Genomic DNA, 23850 nt, shown 5'->3' on the forward strand with positions numbered 1-23850 from the left:
TGGGGCCTTGTTTGATTGTATAGTTCAGTATGATACCATGTGGTAAATGCATCTACTCTACGTTAGGAGAGCCAGGCTTTTACTGCTCAGTTTTACAATTGGTGCCTGTCTTACGATTTATTTTTATTCATGGGACGTGGGCATCACTGGCAAGGCCAGCATTTATTGCCATCCCTAACTGCCCTTGAGAAGGTAATGATGAGCCATCTTCTTGAACTGCTGCAGTCTTTGTGGCGAAGAGACTCCCACTGTATCTTTCGTACGACTAAACAGCCAGGTCACCTCAAAGTCAATCACATTGCAGTGAGTCTGGAGTCATAAATAGGCCAGACAGGGTAAGGACGTCAGATTTCATTCCCGTAAGGGTATAAGTGAACCAATGTGATTTTAAGACAATCCGGCACTTACATGGTCACCAATACTGATGCTAGCTTTTTTCCAGATTATTTTTGTATTCACTAATTTAAATTTTCCAGCTGCCATGGTGGGATTTTAACTCATGCCACCAGATCCTTAGTCCAGACCTCTGGATTATTAATCCAGTAACATAACCACGATGCTACCATACCCATCCTGCCAATCAAGGTATTAGTAGGTTCTTAGATACACTATTAGTACCATTTCTAAACAGTCTTGGTGAAATTGGTGAAGGATTGGCACAGCGAGCCAAGCAAAATTTCTGGGTTTTTGAAACACTCAGATCAGTTCTTATTCCTTGCCAGAACACAAGTATCACTTTATTTATACGAGAAGCAAATATGCTTCAAAAATTATATACCAAAAGGGGACTCAGCCATCCTTTCACTTCTGAACCTCGCCTCTCAGATGGTAAGAATTGTCCTATTATAAAAGTCTTGCATCAAATATAGCTAAGGTAATATTAACCCTATTCTTAGTAATAATTGATCATTAATCATTTTAGATGTGAGATTGATAGATTTTTGCTAGACAAAGGTATAAGAGGATATATAGCCAAGGCGGATACATGGAGTTAAACTATAGATCAGCCAAGATCTCATTGAATGGTGGATCAGGCTTAAGGGGCTGAATGACCTACTCCTGTTCCGACATTCGTCATGACTCTGTGTCCACAAGACAAACAGTGCCCATCATTTGACATTAATTGACATTTTCTCTCACAAGGATGTGGGAAGTGAAAATGTCAGATCTGTTTATGCTCATCTAACTCTTGGACACGGACACCGGAAGGTGCAGACAATTCCGTATAAATAGATTTCAGCATCTTAGCAAAGACAAGGAAGTTTCTCGGAGGGATTTAGAGTCTTGCTCATGGTCACACTGCTGCCAACATGTTTTAGTGTTGGTGCAGAGGATAGACCGCAACAGGCAAAACGATGCCTGCAACATTGGGCTCTGCACTCGAGTGCCACAGGCACTCGGCTGGGCTGGGCTGGGATGGGAATGGAATTGACCAACTAACATATGCACACAAACTTCAAATGGCTACTTGGAATTACGGTTTGTCGCTTGGGCAGAGGAGAAGGAGCTTTGCCTTGTGACTAACACTAACCACGCATGGCTGGACATGTACATGATTGAACCTAGGGTGAAAAGGCATTCCATTCCCGGGAGTGACAGCTCTTACCAAAAAAAAAACGAAACTTCATGATAAACTACTTAGGAATAACAAGTAATTTTGATGTGATAAAGAATGATACTGAGTTTATACTGATTGTGTTATCCATTCATAATCAATCCTTAAGTTGGACAGAATACTTAAAAAAATGATTGTTGTTTGGACAAAATAGCACGATCAACTACAAAGAAATGTTTAACTTTTGATGCAGCAACAAAATGGGCAGATAATAATAGAATATAATTTCTTCCTTTGAATTCATCAACGTATATTTTTTTTTTTTTTAAACATACCTGGGAGTAGTTTGCAAGCTCCAACCTGACCTCAATTTTCATATGACAGCTGTACTTAGTTTAGGCTTTGATATCATGGCCTAAGACACCAGCCCAGGAGATTGCTGCCATCTAATCACTTCCAGCTATCCATTCTACAACAATAATAGAAACTTGCATTTATATAGCGCCTTTAATATAACAAAACCTCCCAAGGTACTTCATAGGAGAGTCAAACCAACTTTGACACCTGTCATGAAGACTTGATATGCTAAATGAGGATTTTTAATTCATCAATTGGAAAGCTACAACTTAAACTTAAACTTAAAAAATGGAAAGCTGGAATATTACATTCAACTTTTACAAAGATTTTGCTAAAAACATGGCCTCCACATTTGCATTTGAACATCTTTCACATTCGAAGGCATCAAAGTGGAGATGCATGTCTGATTAGCCTTTCCCCCAAACAATAGCTTGCCCGATTGATTGAACTACCTGAGATCGCTTTCATTAGCAAGACATTCAAAGTCATCCTGGGATATTAAGGGCGAACCCCTCCAGGGAGAAACATTGACACATGAGGCCTGAGAGGCATTGAAATTCCTAAACTTGAATCTCATTAGAAGGCACCAGAGAATACACTGAGACAGTCATGTGGCCATCTGTCCATCTCTGTGAAATCTGGGAGTTTTCCTTGGACAAGACAGTCTCAATCTGGGCAGAAGCCAGAAGGGGTGTCTCTCTCTCTCCAGAAGACCTTATGCGGGGCGTGTAAAGCCCAGCTACTGGCTGCAAGATCCAAGACAAAGACCCCGGGAAGGAAACCCGCTGCTCAACCGTCTCCAAGAATAACCATCAACCCAGAACTTCAGGATCACGAATTCAACCGGAAGACCACTAAAGTTACTGGACACCACAGACTGTATATTCCTTTTTATTGATCCAAGCTCTCACCCAAATACTATTCTTCTCCATTCGGTAATCTATTGGTGTGTGTGATTCTCATGTGAAAGAGTGAAGGTGTAGCATAATTTTATTAAGATCAGGTTTTTGGTTAAGCACAATAAACTCATGAAAACCTGTCCGATTGGTTCTTTTACGATCACAAAAAAGGTAAAACGCTCACTGAAGTGGTAAGCACATCCACTGTTAAAAGAAGAAAAAACATGTTGCGGTCAAACAAGAGGAAGGACAAGAGGGAAGCCTTGCAACCCCTCCTCACCTGATCGTAACACATCTTATACTTTGCGTAATAGCGCATGACGACACCCTGCTTCAGAGCATCCATTGAAATACATGACAAAGCAATTTGATGCAAATGTTTTCAGTACGTGTATGATTCATTAAGTTCTCCTCACATAAAAACTCACTTTACAGGTTTTAAAAAACAAAGTGGACACTTAGCAGGAAGAAGTACAGTAAACAGAGGCACTGTTCAATGGAAGGGTTTGAAGGAGATGTTTGAAAGAGGGGGTGAGGTGGAAGATGGGAGAATCCAGGGAGAATGTATAAACATACAAGTCTGCTATCACCTGAAGATTGCCACATATTCATATACTTACTGAAGCGAAACTGCTTTTTCCGTGCTAGGATTGTAGTTCTCACTATATTTAATAAGACCTTTCAACGTGGGGCGGCGCAGTGGTTAGCACCGCAGCCTCACAGCTCCAGGGACCCGGGTTCGATTCTGGGTACTGCCTGTGCGGAGTTTGCAAGTTTTCCCTGTGACCGCGTGGGTTTTCGCCGGGTGCTCCGGTTTCCTCCCAGCGCCAAAGACTTGCGTAGGTAAATTGGCTGTTGTAAATTGCCCCTAGTGTAGGTAGGTGGTAGGGAATATGGGATTACTGTAGGGTTAGTCAGAGCCCTTTCCTATCCTGAGTGGTGTGAAACAGGGCTGTGTTCTCGCACCCACACTTTTTGGGATTTTCTTCTCCCTGCTGCTTTCACATGCGTTCAAATCCTCTGAAGAAGGAATTTTCCTCCACACAAGATCAGGGGGCAGGTTGTTCAACCTTGCCCGTCTAAGAGCGAAGTCCAAAGTACGGAAAGTCCTCATCAGAGAACTCCTCTTTGCTGACGATGCTGCTTTAACATCTCACACTGAAGAATGCCTGCAGAGTCTCATCGACAGGTTTGCGTCTGCCTGCAATGAATTTGGCCTAACCATCAGCCTCAAGAAAACGAACATCATGGGGCAGGATGTCAGAAATGCTCCATCCATCAATATTGGCGACCACGCTCTGGAAGTGGTTCAAGAGTTCACCTACCTAGGCTCAACTATCACCAGTAACCTGTCTCTAGATGCAGAAATCAACAAGCGCATGGGTAAGGCTTCCACTGCTATGTTCAGACTGGCCAAGAGAGTGTGGGAAAATGGCGCACTGACACGGAACACAAAAGTCCGAGTGTATCAGGCCTGTGTCCTCAGTACCTTGCTCTACGGCAGCGAGGCCTGGACAACGTATGCCAGCCAAGAGCGACGTCTCAATTCATTCCATCTTCGCTGCCTTCGGAGAATACTTGGCATCAGGTGGCAGGACTATATCTCCAACACAGAAGTCCTTGAAGCGGCCAACATCCCCAGCTTATACACACTACTGAGTCAGCGGCGCTTGAGATGGCTTGGCCATGTGAGCCGCATGGAAGATGGCAGGATCCCCAAAGACACATTGTACAGCGAGCTCGCCACTGGTATCAGACCCACCGGCCGTCCATGTCTCCGTTATAAAGACGTCTGCAAACGCGACATGAAATCGTGTGACATTGATCACAAGTCGTGGGAGTCAGTTGCCAGCATTCGCCAGAGCTGGCGGGCAGCCATAAAGACAGGGCTAAATTGTGGCGAGTCGAAGAGACTTAGTAGTTGGCAGGAAAAAAGACAGAGGCGCAAGGGGAGAGCCAACTGTGCAACAGCCCCAACAAACAAATTTCTCTGCAGCACCTGTGGAAGAGCCTGTCACTCCAGAATTGGCCTTTATAGCCACTCCAGGCGCTGCTTCACAAACCACTGACCACCTCCAGGCGCGTATCCATTGTCTCTCGAGATAAGGAGGCCCAAAAGGAAAGATAGTATAAATGGGTGGTTGTTGGTCGGCACAGACTCGGTGGGCCGAAGGGCCTGTTTCAGTGCTGTATCTCTGAAAAAAACGTGCATGATATGCACATGAGTGGGAACTGAATAGATTATAATGATAAGATGAGATGAAGTAAGGTGGGAAGAGGCTTGTATGTTGCATATAAATAACGGCATAGACTTGGTAGGCCAAGTGGCCTGTTTCTGTGCTATGAATTTCGATATAATACTTGACTGGTTTAAATTGTAAAGGTGGTGATTAGCCCTCAAAGGGGGATAAAGCTGCATTTCAAGGGCTAACATTATATTCAAAGTGCTAACATTGTTCATGGGTAGTCTGGGATTTGGAGCATGTTAGTGATGTGCAGACAGAGCCAACCTCTTTTAAGACGCTGCTCCAAATAGGCAACTAAAAAGAAAGAACTTGCATTTATATAGCCCCTTTTATGATCTCTGAGCACCAGAAAGTGCTTTACAGCCAATTAAGTACTTGCAAAATGCAGTCACTGTTGTAATGCAGGAAAAGTAGCAGCCAATCTGCAGAGAGCAAGCTCCTACAAACAGCAATAAGTGGATAATCTATTTTAGTAATGTTGAGGGATAAATATTGGCCAGGATGTAAGTAACAACATACCTGCTCTTCTTTGAGTAGCCCCATGGGATCTTTCACGTAGACCTGAGAGGGCAGTTGAGGCCTCGGTTTATTGTCTCATCCAAAAGGCGACACTTCCTACAGTGTAGGACTCCCTCAGTACTGCACTGGAGTGTGAGCCTGGATTATGTGCTCAAATCACTATAGTTGTTGTAAACTGCTGAGACTATTTACCAAATAAGTGTAATTGTACACAGCACCATCTCTACCATTTAGAGGACTAAGGGCAACAGATGCATGGGAACACCACCACCTGCAAGATCCCCTCCAAGCCACACACCATCCTGACTTGGAACTATATCACCATTCCTTCACTGTCGCTGGGTCAAAATCCTGGAACTCCCTTCCTAACAGCCTTTGGGTGTACCTACCCCACGTGGACTGCAAAGGCTCAAAAAGGCAGCTCACCACCACCTTCTCAAGGGCAATTAGGGATGGGCAATAAATGCTGGCCTAGCCAACAATTCCCACATCCCAGGAATGAATAAAGAAATGATACAAAATGGGAGGGACAGTCAATGTCGAGGAAGACGGCAACATATTACAACACAACATTAATAAACTTGCAGAATGGACATATAATTGGCAAATGAATTTCAACATACATAAGTGTGAGGTATTACATTTTAGTAAGAAAAATAAGGAGGTCGTACATCCTTGGAAAATAAAAATCTAAATGGGGTTGAGGACAAAGGGATCTGAGTGTATAAGTACATAAATCACTAAAAGAAGTGACACCATTAAAAAAAAAAATCGCTTGGGTTTATTTCCAGTGGGATAGAATTGGAAAGTAGAGAAGTTACACTAAACTTGTACTGAACCTTGATTAGACCACATTTGCAGTACTGTGCAATTTTGGTCGCCAAAGGATATAGAGGCACTGGAGCGGATGCAAAAAAGGTTAACAAGGATGATACCAGAAATGCAAGCTTATATCCATCTGGAAAGGATGAACAAGCTGGATCACTTTCCTCTTGAAAAGAAACCGTTGAGGGGTGACCTAATAGATGTCTTTAAAATTCTGCAAGGTTCTTTTTGAGCCTTATTCTTGGGCAACTTCATCACCAGTTCAACATCTGTCACAACGAAAGACAGGCAGGACAGAACAAAGCGAGAAGATGCATGGCTTAGCTTCTGGAAGAGTAATGGTTCTCAAAGGATCTTGTTATATGGCAGAAATTTTCCCTTTACTCTGATGTCCATATTTTAATCGGTCTACTTTGGTCCATTTCTACTGCAAGGATCAATACAAGAAGTTTGAAGACTGGAATTGAGAATAATAAATAATTAACCATCTTCCTTTGTAGCCTCAAAAGCCCCATTTAATAATCAGCAAATATTAATTAAACCCTGATTCACCTCACTTTCTCTTTGAACACCATTTAAAATGACACCCCTTCACTTTTGCCTTACGTGGCAGAATACTCTTACTTTTTGAGTCGCGCCAGCCATAAGCAATGCCACAGGAGAGCCACTCAAATATATGACTATGGATTAGTTATAAGAATAGGGTTCAGATGATACCATAAACCATAAGAGCCTCTTTAATAATTGGAGTTCTAACGTTATGTTATAGTCTTAAATGCACGATCAGTCATTGTTGGTGTTTTATACCATTAGCAGCATTTTCTTTGACCATGGGCTCTTCTGGATTTGTATCTTCTTTTGGATATGTTGTGCCAGTGTCATGCTTATATGATAACTATTGAAGGCCCTTTGCAAACCTTATTTATACAACAAACAATGTAAAATGTCTTCTGTTGACAAGATATTCACTATCCTGTGTGTGTATATTTTGGTGACATCCCTCGAACATCCTGGCATCTGGCTTTAAAATGAAATGGTTGCACACATCATTCACATTGTGCGTCAGTGGTAGTAATTATTGACAATAACCAGGTTATTGTAAAAAGTCAAGATTTAAAAGATAAGCAACATGACATATCCAATATCTCGAGTGAGGAGTATGTTGATTGAAGGACTGAGCATTTTTCAAAAGTGGCAGTGTGTTGCCATGACATAGAAACTAGAGTTGGTAACACTCAAACATTATTGCCTTCCGTTGGTGCAAACAATTTGTGCAGTTGCCATTTCTAATCCATTCATCTTATTCTGTTGTCCTTCATGCTGTAAAATACAAGATGGGGCTTGTGAACTCAATGAGACTGAGACTTCTGAAGAAGGGTCACTGACCTGAAACGTTAACTCTGCTTCTCTCTCCACAGATGCTGCCAGACCTGCTGAGTATTTCCAGCATTTCTTGTTTTTATTTGAGACTGAGACTCACTTAGGCTTTTCCCACCCCTTCACTAGGCACAGGCCACCATCTTTTCTAGCCAGTATCTGACTACAGTGTGTGTTTGGCTGTATGTTCCTAGCCCAGTCAGTGCAAAAAGGCAAGACAGGAAAACTCCCAGCCTGCAACTAGTGTTGTTCCGCTTTTGCGGAACGCTCCCTCTAATGTAAAAAATAGTGCAAGTTGCACAGTAGATGGAGCCTAGATCGAAACTCCAACGCCACTTAAACATCAGTTTTCTATCTCTGAAGCACTACGCTTTAGCACAGTGAGGCTTTAGACCGGACTGTCACTGCATGTGATAACGTGGACACAGCCCACAGAGTCAAAATCCTTCCCTTGCACTGAAGAAAAATATTGCAGCCCCATCAACACCTTAAACAAATATAAATGGAAGAATGCTTTTCAAGGAAATTTGTAAACATGCTCACAACTGCTGGTATTTTAACATTAAACATCCAGGCACAAGAGTTGCATGAAAACAAAAGACTTATTTGCTTGAGTCTGTGCATTCTTCAATTTCCCAAGCCCCATTGAGTGGCTGCTGCCATTGCACATCATCACTTCTGGTTGGTTTAGCAGAGTCATGGTAATTTATGGTGTTACTCACAAATGTTATGGTCTCCCCACAATAAATCCTACTGACCTTACGAGCAGACAGACAAGGCAGAGGAGACAGTGCTGTGGGTGAATCACTGCATACTGCTCACACACATGGGTTGCTGTGCCTCAGGAAGAATTTTCTTAATTTCTGCTCACAGTTACGATATCATTTGACACAGCGCGTATATAACCCAGGCAGAGGGCTGCCTTATTTAGACACATAGAATTGCAGAAATATTTACAGAAGGGGGCCATTGGGCTAACCGTGTCAGTGCTGGCCAGAAAACAGTTATGCAATCTAATTCCACCTTCCAGCTCTTGATCCATAGCCCTGTAGGTTACTGCACTTCAAATGCAATCCAAGTATTTCTCAATGCAATGAGGGTTTCTGCCTCTACTACCCTTTCAGGCACTGAAGGGATTTAAGGGATGAGGGGAGTGCTTTTAGTGCAAATTAGTTCCTCCTTCCATGTTTTAGCCAAAAAAAGTGCGTAAAGTCTCTTCAAAGCAAGGTGATCTGCCATTTGAGTCAGGTGGGATGCAGCTTAAATCGGGGGCCCCGGAGAGCAACTCCTCTCAGTGAAGGGAAATCAGAAATACCCTCCTAATGGAACACAAAGTGTCAAGCTGCAAAGTGTAGAGCATTGTGTAAAAGTGTTTGGTAAATCTTTCTAGTTACTTGGAAAACATGTAAATCACAACAGCTTGAATTTTATTACTTGCATCCCCCATTATGCTGAAAATAACAAGCAGCTTTTCGGCGTTTTGCCTCTTCTTGGAAACCACCGCTTCAAGTAACTAAGTACTGGCTATTTACATGGTGGCACTCAGCCAGGACTGAGCTGTTTCATATGTTACCACTTTCAAATTGACACACAGGAGTTAAAAAAAAAAATACCAATCCCGTTCAATTGCTGTTTCTTTCAACGTGCATTGAACAGTGTAGTACGCAAGGAGTTGGGGTGAAATCTGATGACTGGCTTACCTACGCCTCAGATATCCTGATTATTTGAGGCATGAAAACCACCTTATGTCGCCCACATTGAAATAACCCCTCTATTTCCAGCATCTAAGACTCAACACAGTAGAAATAAATCTCAAACATTCCCATAGGAAAAAAAAAAGTGTCTGTGATTCTTCCCCTCCCCATCACCACTACCCCCCTGCCCCATTCTCTCCACAATCCTCATCGATTTTAACAATATTTTTGCAATAGGAAACTGAGTATTAATTTTCGTCTGTCTGAAGATGAATGTGGTGGAGGGGTCAAGTGTGGGAGGTTACTACTGATGGGGTCCGATGTCTGGTATTCTACCCACACATTTCTGATAGCACAGACAGTGAGTAATTGTAGAAGTGCTATGCGCTGGCAATCTAAGTTTGTCACGGGAGTCATCAGAACCTCCACGTTGAGTCTCTCAGTTTGAAAGGAGCACAAGCTGCAGAGCAGACTGTCAGGGTACTCTGCTGTGCCTCGCACCCAACTGGGAATGCTCCTTTATCTGGCATGACCTCTGGTTAGCAGATAGCGTAGGACTGCATCTGGATTGCTCATTCTGTCTCAGAGCTGCGCTGCTTCACTTCAACAGAAATTAAAAAGGAGAGAGAGAGAGAGAGAGAGACAGCATCTGTTTTGCTGCAGCTTATCTGGGAGAAATGCCTTTCTTCTCTGGCAAATACATAAAAAAGAGAATGGGACTCAATGGAGGTAAGCCCCCTGCTTCTGAAGACACATTCTGCTTCTCTCTTAAATTCTGAGTGCTGTTTCTGTTTGCTTTATTAAATGGCGATTCATAGCTTTGAAACAGAAAAGCGACATTGATGCCAAATGTCAGTGGCACTGAGGCTTGTTCAGTGATATTAAATTCGAGGGCTGGGCTGGCATTTCCATGCCATGCTCAACAATCTAAAGGGGTTTACGTGTAATTTGTAGATATCTACATTATGTTTTCTACAGTTCTCTATGTTTCTTCAATTCCACTCTGGAAAATTTGTTATCTGAAGTGGAAGGATTTTATTTTTTCTGTGCGCAAGGAAATGACATGCATGTTTTCAGAGTTGAAATGTTGCAGCTTAGAAGGTTACTAACAACACCCAGCTCTACCTCACCACTTCCTCTCTTGACCCCTCTAATGCCTCTGTGCTGTTAAATTGCTTGTCTGACATCCATTTAAATTTCCTCCAATTAAATTTTGGCAAGACTGAAGGACTGTTCGCAACCTCGGCGTCCTATTTGGTCCCGAGCTAAGCTTCTGACCCCATATCCTCTGCATCTCAAAAACTGCCTACTTCCATTTCCGCAATATCACCCATTACTGCCCCTGCCAATCTGCTGCTTAAACCCTCAGCCATGCTTTTGTTGTCTCCACATTTAACTATTCCAAATGCTCCACTGACCAACAGCCCCTCTTTCACCCTCTAAAATTTGAGTTCAACCAATACACTGCTGCCCATATCCTGGACTCACACCAAGCCCCATTCACCCATCACCCTGTGCTTGCCGACTAACATTGGTTCCCAGTCCAGCAACTTGATTTTAAAATTCTCATCCTTGTGTTCAAATCCCTCTCTGGTTTCATCCCTCCCTATCTCTGTAACCTCCTCCAGCCCTACAATTCTCCGAAATCTCTGTGTTCTTCCAATTATGGCCTCTTGCACATATCCAATTCCCATCGGTCCACCATTGGCACTGTGCCTTCAGTTCTCTAGGCCCTAAGCTCGGGAATTCCCTCCCTAAATGGCTCTGCCTATGCAATTCTCTCTCCTCCTTTAAGACACTCTTTAAAACCTGTCTCTTTGACCGTCATCTGTTTCAATGTTTCTGGCTCAGTGTCAATTAGTTTCTGATTACTTTTCCGTGAAGTGCCTTGGGACTTTTACATCAAAGGTGCTATATAATTCTAAGTTGTTGGCTGTATTGTTGTATTATCGAATCATAGGATGGTTACAGCACAGAAGGAGGCCATTCAACCCATCATGTCTGTGCTAGATCTTTGAAGAAGCAATTCATCTAATGCCACTTCCCTGCCTTCTCCCCATAGCCCTGCCCATTCTTCTTTTTCAGATAATAATCCAATTCCCTCTTGAATGCCTCAATTGAACCTGCTGCCAAATGCTCTCAGACAGTGCATTTGATAGAATTTACATGCAGTTTTGGTCTGTGCAATTCTCCAGTTGATACTGTTGTAGAATTCAGTCAGTCCTAGAGATCAGGAAGGTCCTGGGCTTATGCTTATTTGTGCTGAGCTACCTGATATCAGCCAGTGTTAATGATCGCCAGACTCCTGGGCTACAATGGGAGAGAAAATCAGTGCTCCCATTCAGTGGCCCCTATTGGTGAGTGCATGTGTGTGGACATCAGGTGAGACCAGAATCAGATACAGCTGTGACATAATTACAAGCAGAAAACCTTGACAATGCTCACCGTCAGGGCTCAAATATGAATAACCATTTGGGTGAGGGGATGGCAGCATCCAGAGAACCATAACCCTGCAAGTGGTTGTACCTTCAGGAGACAAGAGGGAGATTTAACACCTTCTTTCCTGATTTGCAAGGCCTACTTTTGAAGGCTCAACAAAAAAAAAATACACACAACCCCAATCAGCCCCTGTAGGGCTGAGCTCACTACATCCCAGAATACATACAACTCACCACTTTGAAACAATTGCTTCCAATGTTGTGGCATCAGCAACTGAGCTGTATTTGTAAGCTCACATTGAAAAAGAGAACCATAGAAAGACGCAGAAAGTCTCTGCATCTACAGAATCCTCAGGAGACGCATCTGTCTCCAGACCCAAATGGCACTTTAATTCTGGAAGCATGAAAAAAGGTCTCTGTGCACTGCTGCAATTTTCACAGCCTGCTGATTGCTTTTGCAGGTAAGGCAGATGAACTTAGGCCTTGGATTAGTACCTGGGAGTATGATGTTATTGCTATTACTGAGACTTGGTTGAGGGAAGGGCATGATTGGCAACTAAATATCCCAGGATATCGATGCTTCAGGCGGGATAGAGAGGGAGGTAAAAGGGGTGGAGGAGTTGCATTACTGGTCAAAGAGGATATCACAGCTGTGCTGAAGGAGGGCACTATGGAGGACTCGAGCAGTGAGGCAATATGGACAGAACTCAGAAATAGGAAGGGTGCGGTAACAATGTTGGGGCTGTACTACAGGCCTCCCAACAGCGAGCGTGAGATAGAGGTACAAATATGTAAACAGAATATGGAAAGATGTAGGAGCAACAGGGTGGTGGTGATAGGAGATTTTAATTTTCCCAACATTGACTGGGATTCACTTAGTGTTAGAGGTCTAGATGGAGCAGAATTTGTAAGGAGCATCCAGGAGGGTTTTCTAGAGCAGTATGTAAATAGTCCAACTCGGGAAGGGGCCATACTGGACCTGGTGTTGGGGAATGAGCCCGGCCAGGTGTTTGAAGTTTCAGTAGGGGACTACTTTGGGAATAGTGATCACAATTCCGTAAGCTTTAAAATACTCATGGACAAAGACGAGAGTGGTCCTAAAGGAAGAGTGCTAAATTGGGGGAAGGCCAACTATACCAAAATTCGGCAGGAGCTGGGGAATGTAGATTGGGAGCAGCTGTTTGAAGGTAAATCCACATGTGATATGTGGGAGGCTTTTAAAGAGAGGTTGATTAGCGTGCAGGAGAGACATGTTCCTGTGAAAATGAGGGATAGAAATGGCAAGATTAGGGAACCATGGATGACAGGTGAAATTGTGAGACTAGCTAAGAGGAAAAAGGAAGCATACATAAGGTCTAGGCGGCTGAAGAAAGACGAAGCTTTGAAAGAATATCGGGAATGTAGGACCAATCTGAAACGAGGAATTAAGAGGGCTAAAAGGGGTCATGAAATATCTTTAGCAAACAGGGTTAAAGAAAATCCCAAAGCCTTTTATTCATATATAAGGAGAAAGAGGGTAACTAGAGAAAGGATTGGCCCACTAAAGGACAAAGGAGGAATGTTATGCTTGGACTCAGAGAAAATGGGTGAGATTCTAAACGAGTACTTTGCATCGGTATTCAGCGAGGAGAGGGACATGACGGATGTTGAGGTTAGGAACAGATGTTTGATTACTCTAGGTCAAGTCGGCATAAGGAGGGAGGAAGTGTTGGGTATTCTAAAGGGCATTAAGGTGGACAAATCCCCAGGTCCGGATGGGATCTATCCCAGGTTACTGAGGGAAGCGAGAGAGGAAATAGCTGGGGCCTTAACAGATATCTTTGCAGCATCCTTAAACACGGGTGAGGTCCCGGAGGACTGGAGAATTGCTAATGTTGTCCCCTTGTTTAAGAAGGGTAGCAGGGATAATCCAGGTAATTATAGACCGGTGAGCCTGACGTCAGTGGTAGGGAAGCTGCTGGAGAAGATACTGAGGGATAGGATCTATTCCCATTTGGAAGAAAATGGGCTTATCAGTGATTGGCAACATGGTTTTGTGCAGGGAAGGTCATGTCTTACCAACTTAATAGAATTCTTTGAGGAAGTGACAAAGTTGATTGATGAGGGAAGGGCTGTCGATGTCATATACATGAACTTCAGTAAGGCGTTTGATAAGGTTCCCCATGGCAGGCTGATGGAGAAAGTGAAGGCGCATGGGGTCCAAGGTGTACTAGCTAGATGGATAAAGAACTGGCTGGGCAACAGGAGACAGAGAGTAGCAGTAGAGGGGAGTTTCTCAAAATGGAGACGTGTGACCAGTGGTGTTCCACAGGGATCCGTGCTGGGACCACTGTTGTTTGTGATATACATTAATGATTTGGAGGAAAGTATAGGTGGACTGATTAGCAAGTTTGCAGACGACACTAAGATTGGTGGAGTAGCAGATAGTGAAGGGGACTGTCAGAGAATACAGCAGAATATAGATAGATTGGAGAGTTGGGCAGAGAAATGGCAGATGGAGTTCAATCAGGGCAAATGCGAGGTGATGCATTTTGGAAGATCCAATTCAAGAGTGAACTATACAGTAAATGGAAAAGTCCTGGGGAAAATTGATGTCCAGAGAGATTTGGGTGTTCAGGTCCACTGTTCCCTGAAGGTGGCAACGCAGGTCAATAGAGTGGTCAAGAAGGCATACGGCATGCTTTCCTTCATCGGACGGGGTATTGAGTACAAGAGTTGGCAGGTCATGTTACAGTTGTATAGGACTTTGGTTCGGCCACATTTGGAATACTGCGTGCGGTTCTGGTCGCCACATTACCAAAAGGATGTGGGTGCTTTGGAGAGGGTGCAGAGGAGGTTCACCAGGATGTTGCCTGGTATGGAGGGCGCTAGCTATGAAGAGAGGTTGAGTAGATTAGGATTATTTTCATTAGAAAGACGGAGGTTGAGGGGGGACCTGATTGAGGTGTACAAAATCATGAGAGGTATAGACAGGGTGGATAGCAAGAGGCTTTTTCCCAGAGTGGGGGATTCAATTACTAGAGGACACGAGTTCAAAGTGAAAGGGGAAAAGTTTAGGGGGGATATGCGTGGAAAGTTCTTTACGCAGAGGGTGGTGGGTGCCTGGAATGCGTTGCCAGCGGAGGTGGTAGATGCGGGCACGATGGCGTCTTTTAAGATGTATCTAGACAGATACATGAATGGGCAGGAAGAAAAGAGATACAGACCCTTAGAAAGTAGGCGACATGTTTAGATAGAGGATCTCGATCGGCGCAGGCTTGGAGGGCCGAAGGGCCTGTTCCTGTGCTGTAATTTTCTTTGTTCTTTGTTCTTTGTTCATACTCCAATTAGTGAATTTACAGCAAAAAAACATACCATGTGGCCCAACTGGTTTATGCTCTACATAAACGTCCTTTGGAACTAATCAGTCAATGCTGAGGCTATCCTCCCTGGATCATGTGACTTTGATCAATGCCAACAACAGCTGATATTTGGATAGTATTTTTAAAATAAATTGTCCCAAGGCACTTCACAGGAGCATTATAAAATTAAATATGACACTGAGCCACATGAGGAGATATTAGGTCAGGTGACCAAAAGCTTGGTCAACAAAGTAACTTTTAAGGAGTGTCTAAAAGGAGGAAAGTGAGGCAGAGAGGCAGAGAGGTGTTGAGAGGGAATTCCTGGGCTTAGGGCCCAGGCAGCTGAAGGCACGGTCAATCATGGTGGAGCGACTAAAATCACGGATGCTGAAGAGGCCAGAATTAGGTGAGTGCAGATATCTGAGAGTTGTGGGGCTGGAGGAGATTACAGAGATAGGGAGGGGGTGAGGCCATGGAGGGATTTGAAAACAAGGATAAGAATTTTAAAATCAAGATATTGCTTGACCAGGAGCCAACGTAGGTCAGCGAGCACAGGGGCGATGGATGAACAGGACTCATTGCAAGTTAAGACGGAGCAGCAGAATTTCGTATGACCTCAGGTTTACAGAGAATAGATTGTGGGAGACCATCCAGGAGTGCATTGGAATAGTCTTTTTTCTTATTCATTCATGGGATGTGGGCATCGCTGGCAAGGCCAGCATTTATTGCCCATCCCTAATTGCCCTTGAGAAGGTGGTGGTGAGCTGCCTTCTTGAACCACTGCAGTCTATGTAGGGTAAGTACACCCACAGTGCTGTTAGGAAGGGAGTTCCAGGATTTTGGCCCAGCGACAGTGAAGGAACGGTGATATAGTTCCAATTCAGGATGGTGTGTGGCTTGGAGGGGAACTTGCAGGTGGTGGTGTTCCCATGCATCTGCTGCCCTTGTCCTTCTAGGTGGTAGAGGTCGCGGGTTTGGAAGGTGCTGTCGAAGGTGCCTTGGTGCATTGCTGCAGTGCATCTTGTAGATGGTACACACTGCTGCCACTGTGCGTCAGTGGTGAAGGGACTGAATGTTTGTGGATGGGGGTGCCAATCAAGTGGGCTGCTTTGTCCTGGACGGTGTCGAGCTTCTTGAGTTCTGTTGGAGCTACACCCATCCAGGCAAGTGGAGAGTATTCCATCACACTCCAGACTTGTTCCTTGTAGATGGTGGACAGGCTTTGAAGAGTCAGGAGGTGAGTTACTCGTCACAGGATTCCTAGCCTCTGACCTGCTCTTGTCGCCATGGTATTTATATGGCTACTCCAGTTCAGTTTCTGGCCAATGATAACCCCCAGGATGTTGATAGTAGGGGATTAAGCGATTGTAACATTATTGACTGTCAAGGGGAGATGGTTAGAATCTCTCTTGTTGGAGATGGTCATTGCCTGGCATTGTGTGGAACGAATGTTACTTTCCACTTATCAGCCCAAGCTTGGATATTGTCCAGGTCTTGCTGCATTTCTACATGGACTGCTTCAGTATCTGGGAGTCACGAATGGTGCTGAACATTGTGCAATCATCAGCGAACATCCCCACTTCTGACCTTATGATTGAAGGAAGGTCATTGATGAAGCAGCTGAAGATGGTTGGGCCCAGGACACTACCCTTAGGAACTCCTGCAGTGATGTCCTGGAGCTCAGATGCTTGACCTCCAACAACCACAACCATCTTCCTTTGCGCTAGATACGACTCCAACCTGCGGAGAGTTCCCCCCCCCTCCCACCCAGATTCCCATTGACTCCACTTTTGCTAGGGCTCCTTGATGCCATCCTTGGTCGATGCTGCCTTGATGTCAAGGGCAGTCACTCTCACCTCACCTCGAGTTCAGCTCTTTTGTCCAATTTTGAACCAAGGCTGTAATGAGGTCAGGAGCTGAGTGGCCCTGGTGGAACCCAAACTGAGCATCAGTGAGCAGGTTATTGCTAAGCAAGTGCTGCTTGATGGCACTGTTGACGATACCTTCCATCACTTTACTGATGATCGAGAGTAGGCTGATGGGACGGTAATTGGCCGGGTTGGATTTGTCCTGCTTTTTGTGCACTGGACATACCTGGGCAATTTTCCACATTGCCGGGTAGATAGCAGCGTTATAGCTGTAATGGAACAGCTTAGCTTGGGACACAGCAAGTTCTGGAGCACAGGTTTTCAGTATTATTGCCGGAATGTTGTCAAGGCCCATGGTCTTTGCAGTATCCAGTGCCTTCAGTCATTTCTTGATATCACACGGAGTGAATCGAATTGGCTGCAGACTGGCGTGTGATGCTGGGGACTTCAGGAGGAGGCTGAGCTGGATCATCCACTCGGCACATTTGGCTGAGGATTGTTGCAAATGCTTCAGCCTTATCTTTTGCACTGATGTGCTGGGCCCCCCCATCATTGAGGATGGGGATGTTTGTGGAGCCACCTCCTCCAGTTAATTGTTTAATTGTCCACCGCCATTCACGATTGGATGTGGCAGGATTGCAGAGCTTAGATCTAATCCGTTGCTTGTGGGATCACTTAGTTCTGTCTATCGCTTGCGGCTTACGCTATTTGGCATGCAAGTAGTCCCAGATTGTAGCTTCACCAGGTTGACACCTCATTTTGAGGTATGCCTGGTGCTACTCCTGGCATGCTCTCCTGTACTCTTCATTGAACCATGGTTGATCCCCCGGCTTGATGGTAATGGTAGAGTGGGGGATATGCTGGGCCATGAGGTTACAGATTGTGGTTGAGTACAATTCTGCTGCTGCTGCTGCTGATGGCCCACAGCATCTCACGGATGCCCAGTTTTGCATTGCTAGATCTGTTCGAAATCTATCCCATTTAGCATGGTGCTAGTGACACACAGCACAATGCAGGGTGTCCTCAATGTGAGGACGGGACTTCTTCAGGTCACAAAGGCATGATGAGAGTTTCAGCAGCAGATGAGCTGAACCAGGTGATGTTACAGAGGTGGAAATAGGTCTTAGTGATGGCATCAACACATGGTCAGAAGCTCATCTCGGGATCAAATATGACAACATTGATACAAACAGACTGGTTTAATCTCAGATGGTTGCCAGGAATTGCCAGATGAAGTTGGTAGCTCGGGAATGGGGTTTGAAGCAGGCACTGAAAATAATGGCTTCAATTTTCACAATATTTAATGAGAGGAAATTTCTGCTTATCCAGTACTGGATATCAGATAAGCAGTCTGATAATTTTACAAAGTGAAGGAGTTGAGCGAGGTGGTGGTGAGGTAGAGCTGCCTGTCATCAATATACCCGTGAAAACTAATGCTGTGCTTTTGGATGATGTCGCCGATGGGCAGCATGTCGATGAAAAATAGGAGGGGCCCAAGGATAGATCCTTGGGGGACAACAGAGGTAACAGTGTGGGAGCAGGAAGAGAAGCCTTTACAAATGATATTCTGTCTCCGGAGAAGCATTGGAGGAGGATGGGGTGGTCAACATAGGATATTTGTGACTTCGATAAGAGCTTTGTCGGTACTGTGGCAGGGGCGGAAACCTGATTGGAGGGATTCAGACAATGAGTTACTGAAATGATGGATATGGATTTGGGAGGCAAAAACATGTTCAAGAACTTGAGAGGAAAAAGTGGGGCCAAGGGTTGGTTTTTATGAGGAGAGTGACGATGGCAGATGTAAAGGGGAGAGGGACAACACCTGAGGAAAGAGAACCATTAACAACATCGGCTAACATGGGGACCAGGAGGGGAAGCTGGGTGGTCAGCAGTTTTGTGGGAATAAGATCGAGGGAGCAGCAGGTGGGTCTCATAGATAAGTTGAGCTCGGAGAGGGCATGAGGGGGGATAGGAGAGAAACTAGAGAAGATGCGAGTTTGGTCCAGTGGGCTCGGGGAAGGGAGGGATGTGGCAGAAGCAGCTGATTGGCTGGTCTTGATCTCAGTGACTAAGACATCAGCGAGCTCCTCACACTTATTGTTGAAGGTGAGGGTGGAGGAGACAGGGGAGAGGGGTTTAAAAAGAAGGCTTGTAGTTGAGAAAAGAAGTCAGAGTTGGGGTGGGTGATGGTTATCTTTGCATTCCAGTTGATCCTGAAATAGTGAGCAGTTTCAGCAGATGAGAGCAGGGCTTTATGTGATTCAGCTAGATCTGACAGTAGATAGCTCAACCTGTTGTCTGCTATATCCTGAAGTCTGCGTCTTTTGGACTTAAGGGATCAGAGATGAGGGCTGTACCAGGCAGAAACAGCCTAATCAACTACTGGATTTTGAGTATCACCCTGACTGATTAAACTATTAAAAACAGTTATAATTATTTTTTGCTGAAGCATCTGACGATCACAAACTCTCCATTTATTTTGTTTGATACAAACTCTACAGGTAAACTAGGTAATGAAATTTGTATTTCTAATGAAAATGGAGGGCAAAAGTTCAGAAATGAAGATGCCAGCTTCTACATGAGGGTGATTTGGAGGTTTGATCTTTGTTACATTAAAACCTTTATCCAAAATTCTCTTGCACACACGAAGCAGAATTCCAATTACGGATTTAATTGTTGAAACAAAAAAGCCCACATAATGCCCACAAGAGCCTAATCCCAATAATAATCTTCACATGCCTAAAATACTGAAACCGAATCAAATATGCATCAAAGCACTTAAAAATGGCACAATCTTCAAATAGTATTTGGCAAATCCTCTCTGTTTAGGTGCCAAACACTGCAAAGTCAATGTAAATCTTGCATCATTAACACATCATTTTGTTGCTTTCATGTAATGTTGTCGTGCCAAAAATGTCCCACTTTTTAATTCTCCCTGGGTCGAAGACAGTGACTGTTGAATAAATTGCACGCTGGTTAAAGTGATTCTGTAAATGAGAATGTTTGTTGGCAGGCACAATTAGTCAGGCTCTGATTCATTCCATATCTATTCTGCATAGTTCATTCAGAAATGACTGGAAACAGAGGTTGATCATTTGGAATGGGAGCTTCTATATAATAGCAGGAAGTATACATTTTCCCAAGCACAGGGGCCTAATTCACTTGACCTCCGTAGATGTGACTGAATGCGTAAAATCACTGTGTTAATATCTGAATTTGAAGGTTTGGATTCAAACAAGGAATAGAACAAATAAACCTTACTGTTCCTCTAATCCCAGCAGCATGAGAGTCTGACTGAACAGAAATGTCCTGCCAAAATTGCTCAAGTTCTGTGTTCCAAATTTAGAACTCATAAGGTGTTTGGATACAGAGGCAAAATAATTTGAGGAGGAAAATTCTAGACCCAGGTGAAGCAGTTTGGCCTTAGTGTGAGAACTGCAGGAATTGGTTGGCATCTTTCCATCTATGAAAGATGAAGGACACACAGCAAACAATCCGTTTCGGTGGGGTGTCTTCTCTTGGTGCACCTTTGCTGGTGGCTGTAAAGGCCAATCCTTGAGAGGCAGGTTCTGCCACAAGTGCCACACGTGAAGCTGCCAAGTGACGCTGTGAGTTGTTGTTTTTGACATTGGCGCCTGTTGCCAAGCTGCTGTAGCAACTGGTCATCGTAGTAGTACACACCAGTCCACAGGATATGTCGCCATTTCCCTCTTTCGCCAGCTAGTGACTCCCAGGTGCGATAGTCAACATTTAAGGCCTTCACGTCACGCTTGCAAGCATCCTTGAAGCGGAGCTTTCACTGCCCTACTGGTCGCCTAGCCCCAGCTACCTCACCATGCAGAAGGTCCTTGGGTACGCGACAGTCTTCCATCCTGCAGATGTGTCTGATCCACCGAAGCCGCCTCTGTTTGATTAGTGCCAACATATTTGGGAGCTCTGTCTTTGAGAGGACTGCTGCATTTGTGATTTTGTCCTGCCAGGATATACCCATAATGTGCCGCAGACAGCGAAGATGGAAATTATTGAGCTTCTTTTCCTGGTAGCTGTAAGTCGCCCATGTTTCAGAGCCATACAGCAAGGGGCTGAGAACACAGGCCTTATAAACCGTCAGCTTGGTCATAAGGATCAGCTTGGTGCTATCCCATGCAAATTTCGCCCGTGCAGGGAATTAAAGGGGTTTAAATCCATTGACAAAAGTAAAATAGTTTAAAAAATTTTGAGATATCAGGAGCAGGTTAGACCAATATTGAGGATTGTAGCAGTTTAGTAAAATCTCCTAATAAAAACAGAAAATATAGCTAAGAAAGATCATCATCCTGAAACATTAACACATTCTGTCTCCACAGACACTGCTGACTGTTTCCAGCATTTTATGTTTATGTTTCAGATTTCCAGCATCCGCAGTATTTTGCTTCTGTTTCCATGCAGTCTAATATTGGTTCTCGGATTTCACAGCTGGAGTCAGTATTGCAAAAACATTATTGCTGGAGGCCTCAGGCAGAAGTTAGGCATTATTCATGTAGAGTCAGGCCAACATATTACAGTTAACAGAAACCCTCAGATATTGCAGTAGCCAAATTCCTGGGTGGGCTGTGTGTTGTTTCTGTCATTAGATACATGACATGTGTACACAGGAACACTAATCAGCAATAAGGGGAGAAAATGTTCTCCCTTGGCGCATTTTGGATTTACTGCCTCTCCATTTGCAGGTCATGTCGCCATGCCTCGTATTTCTCCAGCGAGATAGCCCAGAGCATGGTCTCTGTGGAACAGTCAATGCCATTCCTAGAAGAGGCATGATTCATGAGGGAGAGGGGACTGACAAACTCGCTGAATGTTGCTCGATGCCTGGATTTCCCTCACGCTTGTGATGGAACTCATTTTGACTTGGTGCCATTATGTAAAGCGGCTACAATGGTAAATCACCAGCCCACTTTACATTTCTCCCCATTTTATTTTCCATCCAACTCACTGAGTCCACATTGAGCCTAGTCCATCAACCCGGACAAGAATTAACAAGGCTCCCTCACTGGAGGCAAACGTTTAGTCCACACTCTTCATTGTTAGTTTCAACAGTAGGTGCTCTTATTCCCTTTATATCCTAAAAAAAGCTACATGGTTAATTTTGACTTTGGACAATAGTGTAGATTGGAGAGATGCTTAACGGTGGGGGTAGGGAGTGATCCAATATCGCATGGTTTACACAGTCATCCAGTGTATCAAAGAAACACACATACTCACTGAGGCTGAATCAATAATAGGTCAGTAAAATCTGCTCCTAGTCCTGGCCTGCTGCCAACAGCTGATGACTGGCAGCAATATCTCAGGTCGTGAGAAAGACAGGCACATACCTTACCTATCTAATCGTGGACGCTCACAAATCTATGGCAATGCAGCAGAAAGTCCTACAAAGATCAATACAGCAAACGACTATAGTGCTACATCCAAACACCGATGCCACTAACCAGAGCTGGTCAGCAGTGTCATACCCAGGCTCAGACCCAATTCACTGTAATATGTATGCTATACCAGCTATGTAATATATGCTGAAAACAATATACTTAATTGCAGTGATTTTTGTTTTATAAATCAGAAGTACAGTACTAATTAGGGGAGGCTGTCTGCTTGAGTTTTCCGATCACCAAAACGCTGGCAGTATGTCTTCACCCCAGATCAATGCTGTACCTCACTGCTCCCGACATATTCTGCACCGGTGTGCTACATTGTGAAGGCAATCAAACCACCTCATGCAACATGTCTACCCTTAGCGGCTATTCTGTGTTCCATCATGTTCATTGCATTTGTCTGAAGCAAATTTCCAAATTGCAGTCAGATAAAAACCACAGAACAGGAAAGTCGTACAATTTAATAGCATTATGAACAAGATGTGTACATTGTGGGCTTTAACACATGTAGTTGGCAAGGCAATGTGGCAGAAAATGCATTTTCCTAACTACACAGTGTGCCCACCTCAAAACAAGGGATCTATTTTACTGTGGATGGCATATGGTAGTGTTATACTTTAGGCATGTGGGCACTCATTCCCTGAACCCGATCGGGATCTTCATAATAGCAGAAGTGTCAACCATCCTGAAACCTATGGACTGCAGAGTGGCAGCTACATGAATAGCTCAAGGAGAGACAGAGTTGGGAACAAGTCATCAGGAAGGTTATTGAAATCAACAGGATCAATGAATTATTGGGCTCAGAAGACATCTAACAGTGTTTATGGGCAGCCAGGAAACGGAGGGATCTGGTAAGAAGGTCGATGTTCAGGCATTGAAAAAGGATTGGATTGCTGTGTCGAAGGGCCTTTCCCTGATCCTAACTATTCTTACATTCTCTGCCACATGCAATCATTGCAAATAATTGGGCTTCTTTCCAAACTTCCTAAATGGATCAAGTTGGAACTGCATGACTGTTATCAACTCAGTTTAGAGTCATTATCAGAATAAAATAATAATCATTGCCACAATAACCATTGGATAGAGGAACTGGATGTCTGATGATTAACATAGTGAGTAATTTCCCAACTTTGTGACAGCACTAGTCAAACTTTAATGTGGAAGATGCATATAAAGCTCATGGTATGGATGAAAATGGTTTCCTCAGAAAACCACTGTTTTCTGGTATCCTGTTTGGGAATGTGTGTTTATATTGCTGACACATGTTGTAGTTTCAAATATATCAGAAATGCACAGCCCTATAATTTAACACAAAAACCCATACAT

The 23850-nt window shown here is 44.0% G+C and overlaps 1 protein-coding gene across 3 annotated transcripts in view; it reads left to right on the plus strand.

The window, feature by feature from the left end:
* Positions 1-23850, plus strand: part of LOC137355492 (rho GTPase-activating protein 22-like) — a 330838-nt gene that overhangs the window by 253869 nt on the left and 53119 nt on the right. The window contains exon 1 of one of the 3 annotated variants that reach the window (XM_068020690.1): positions 10093-10201. The exons of the other annotated variants lie outside the window; for them this stretch is intronic. Coding sequence (XP_067876791.1) covers positions 10150-10201 — 52 coding nt within the window. The 5' untranslated portion in view covers positions 10093-10149. Of the gene's footprint in view, positions 1-10092; positions 10202-23850 lie in introns of those variants that run through there. 3 annotated transcript variants of the gene reach the window in all.

This window comes from Heterodontus francisci, chromosome 42 (assembly GCF_036365525.1).
Source record: "Heterodontus francisci isolate sHetFra1 chromosome 42, sHetFra1.hap1, whole genome shotgun sequence".
In the NCBI taxonomy this organism is placed as follows: Eukaryota; Metazoa; Chordata; class Chondrichthyes; order Heterodontiformes; family Heterodontidae; genus Heterodontus; species Heterodontus francisci.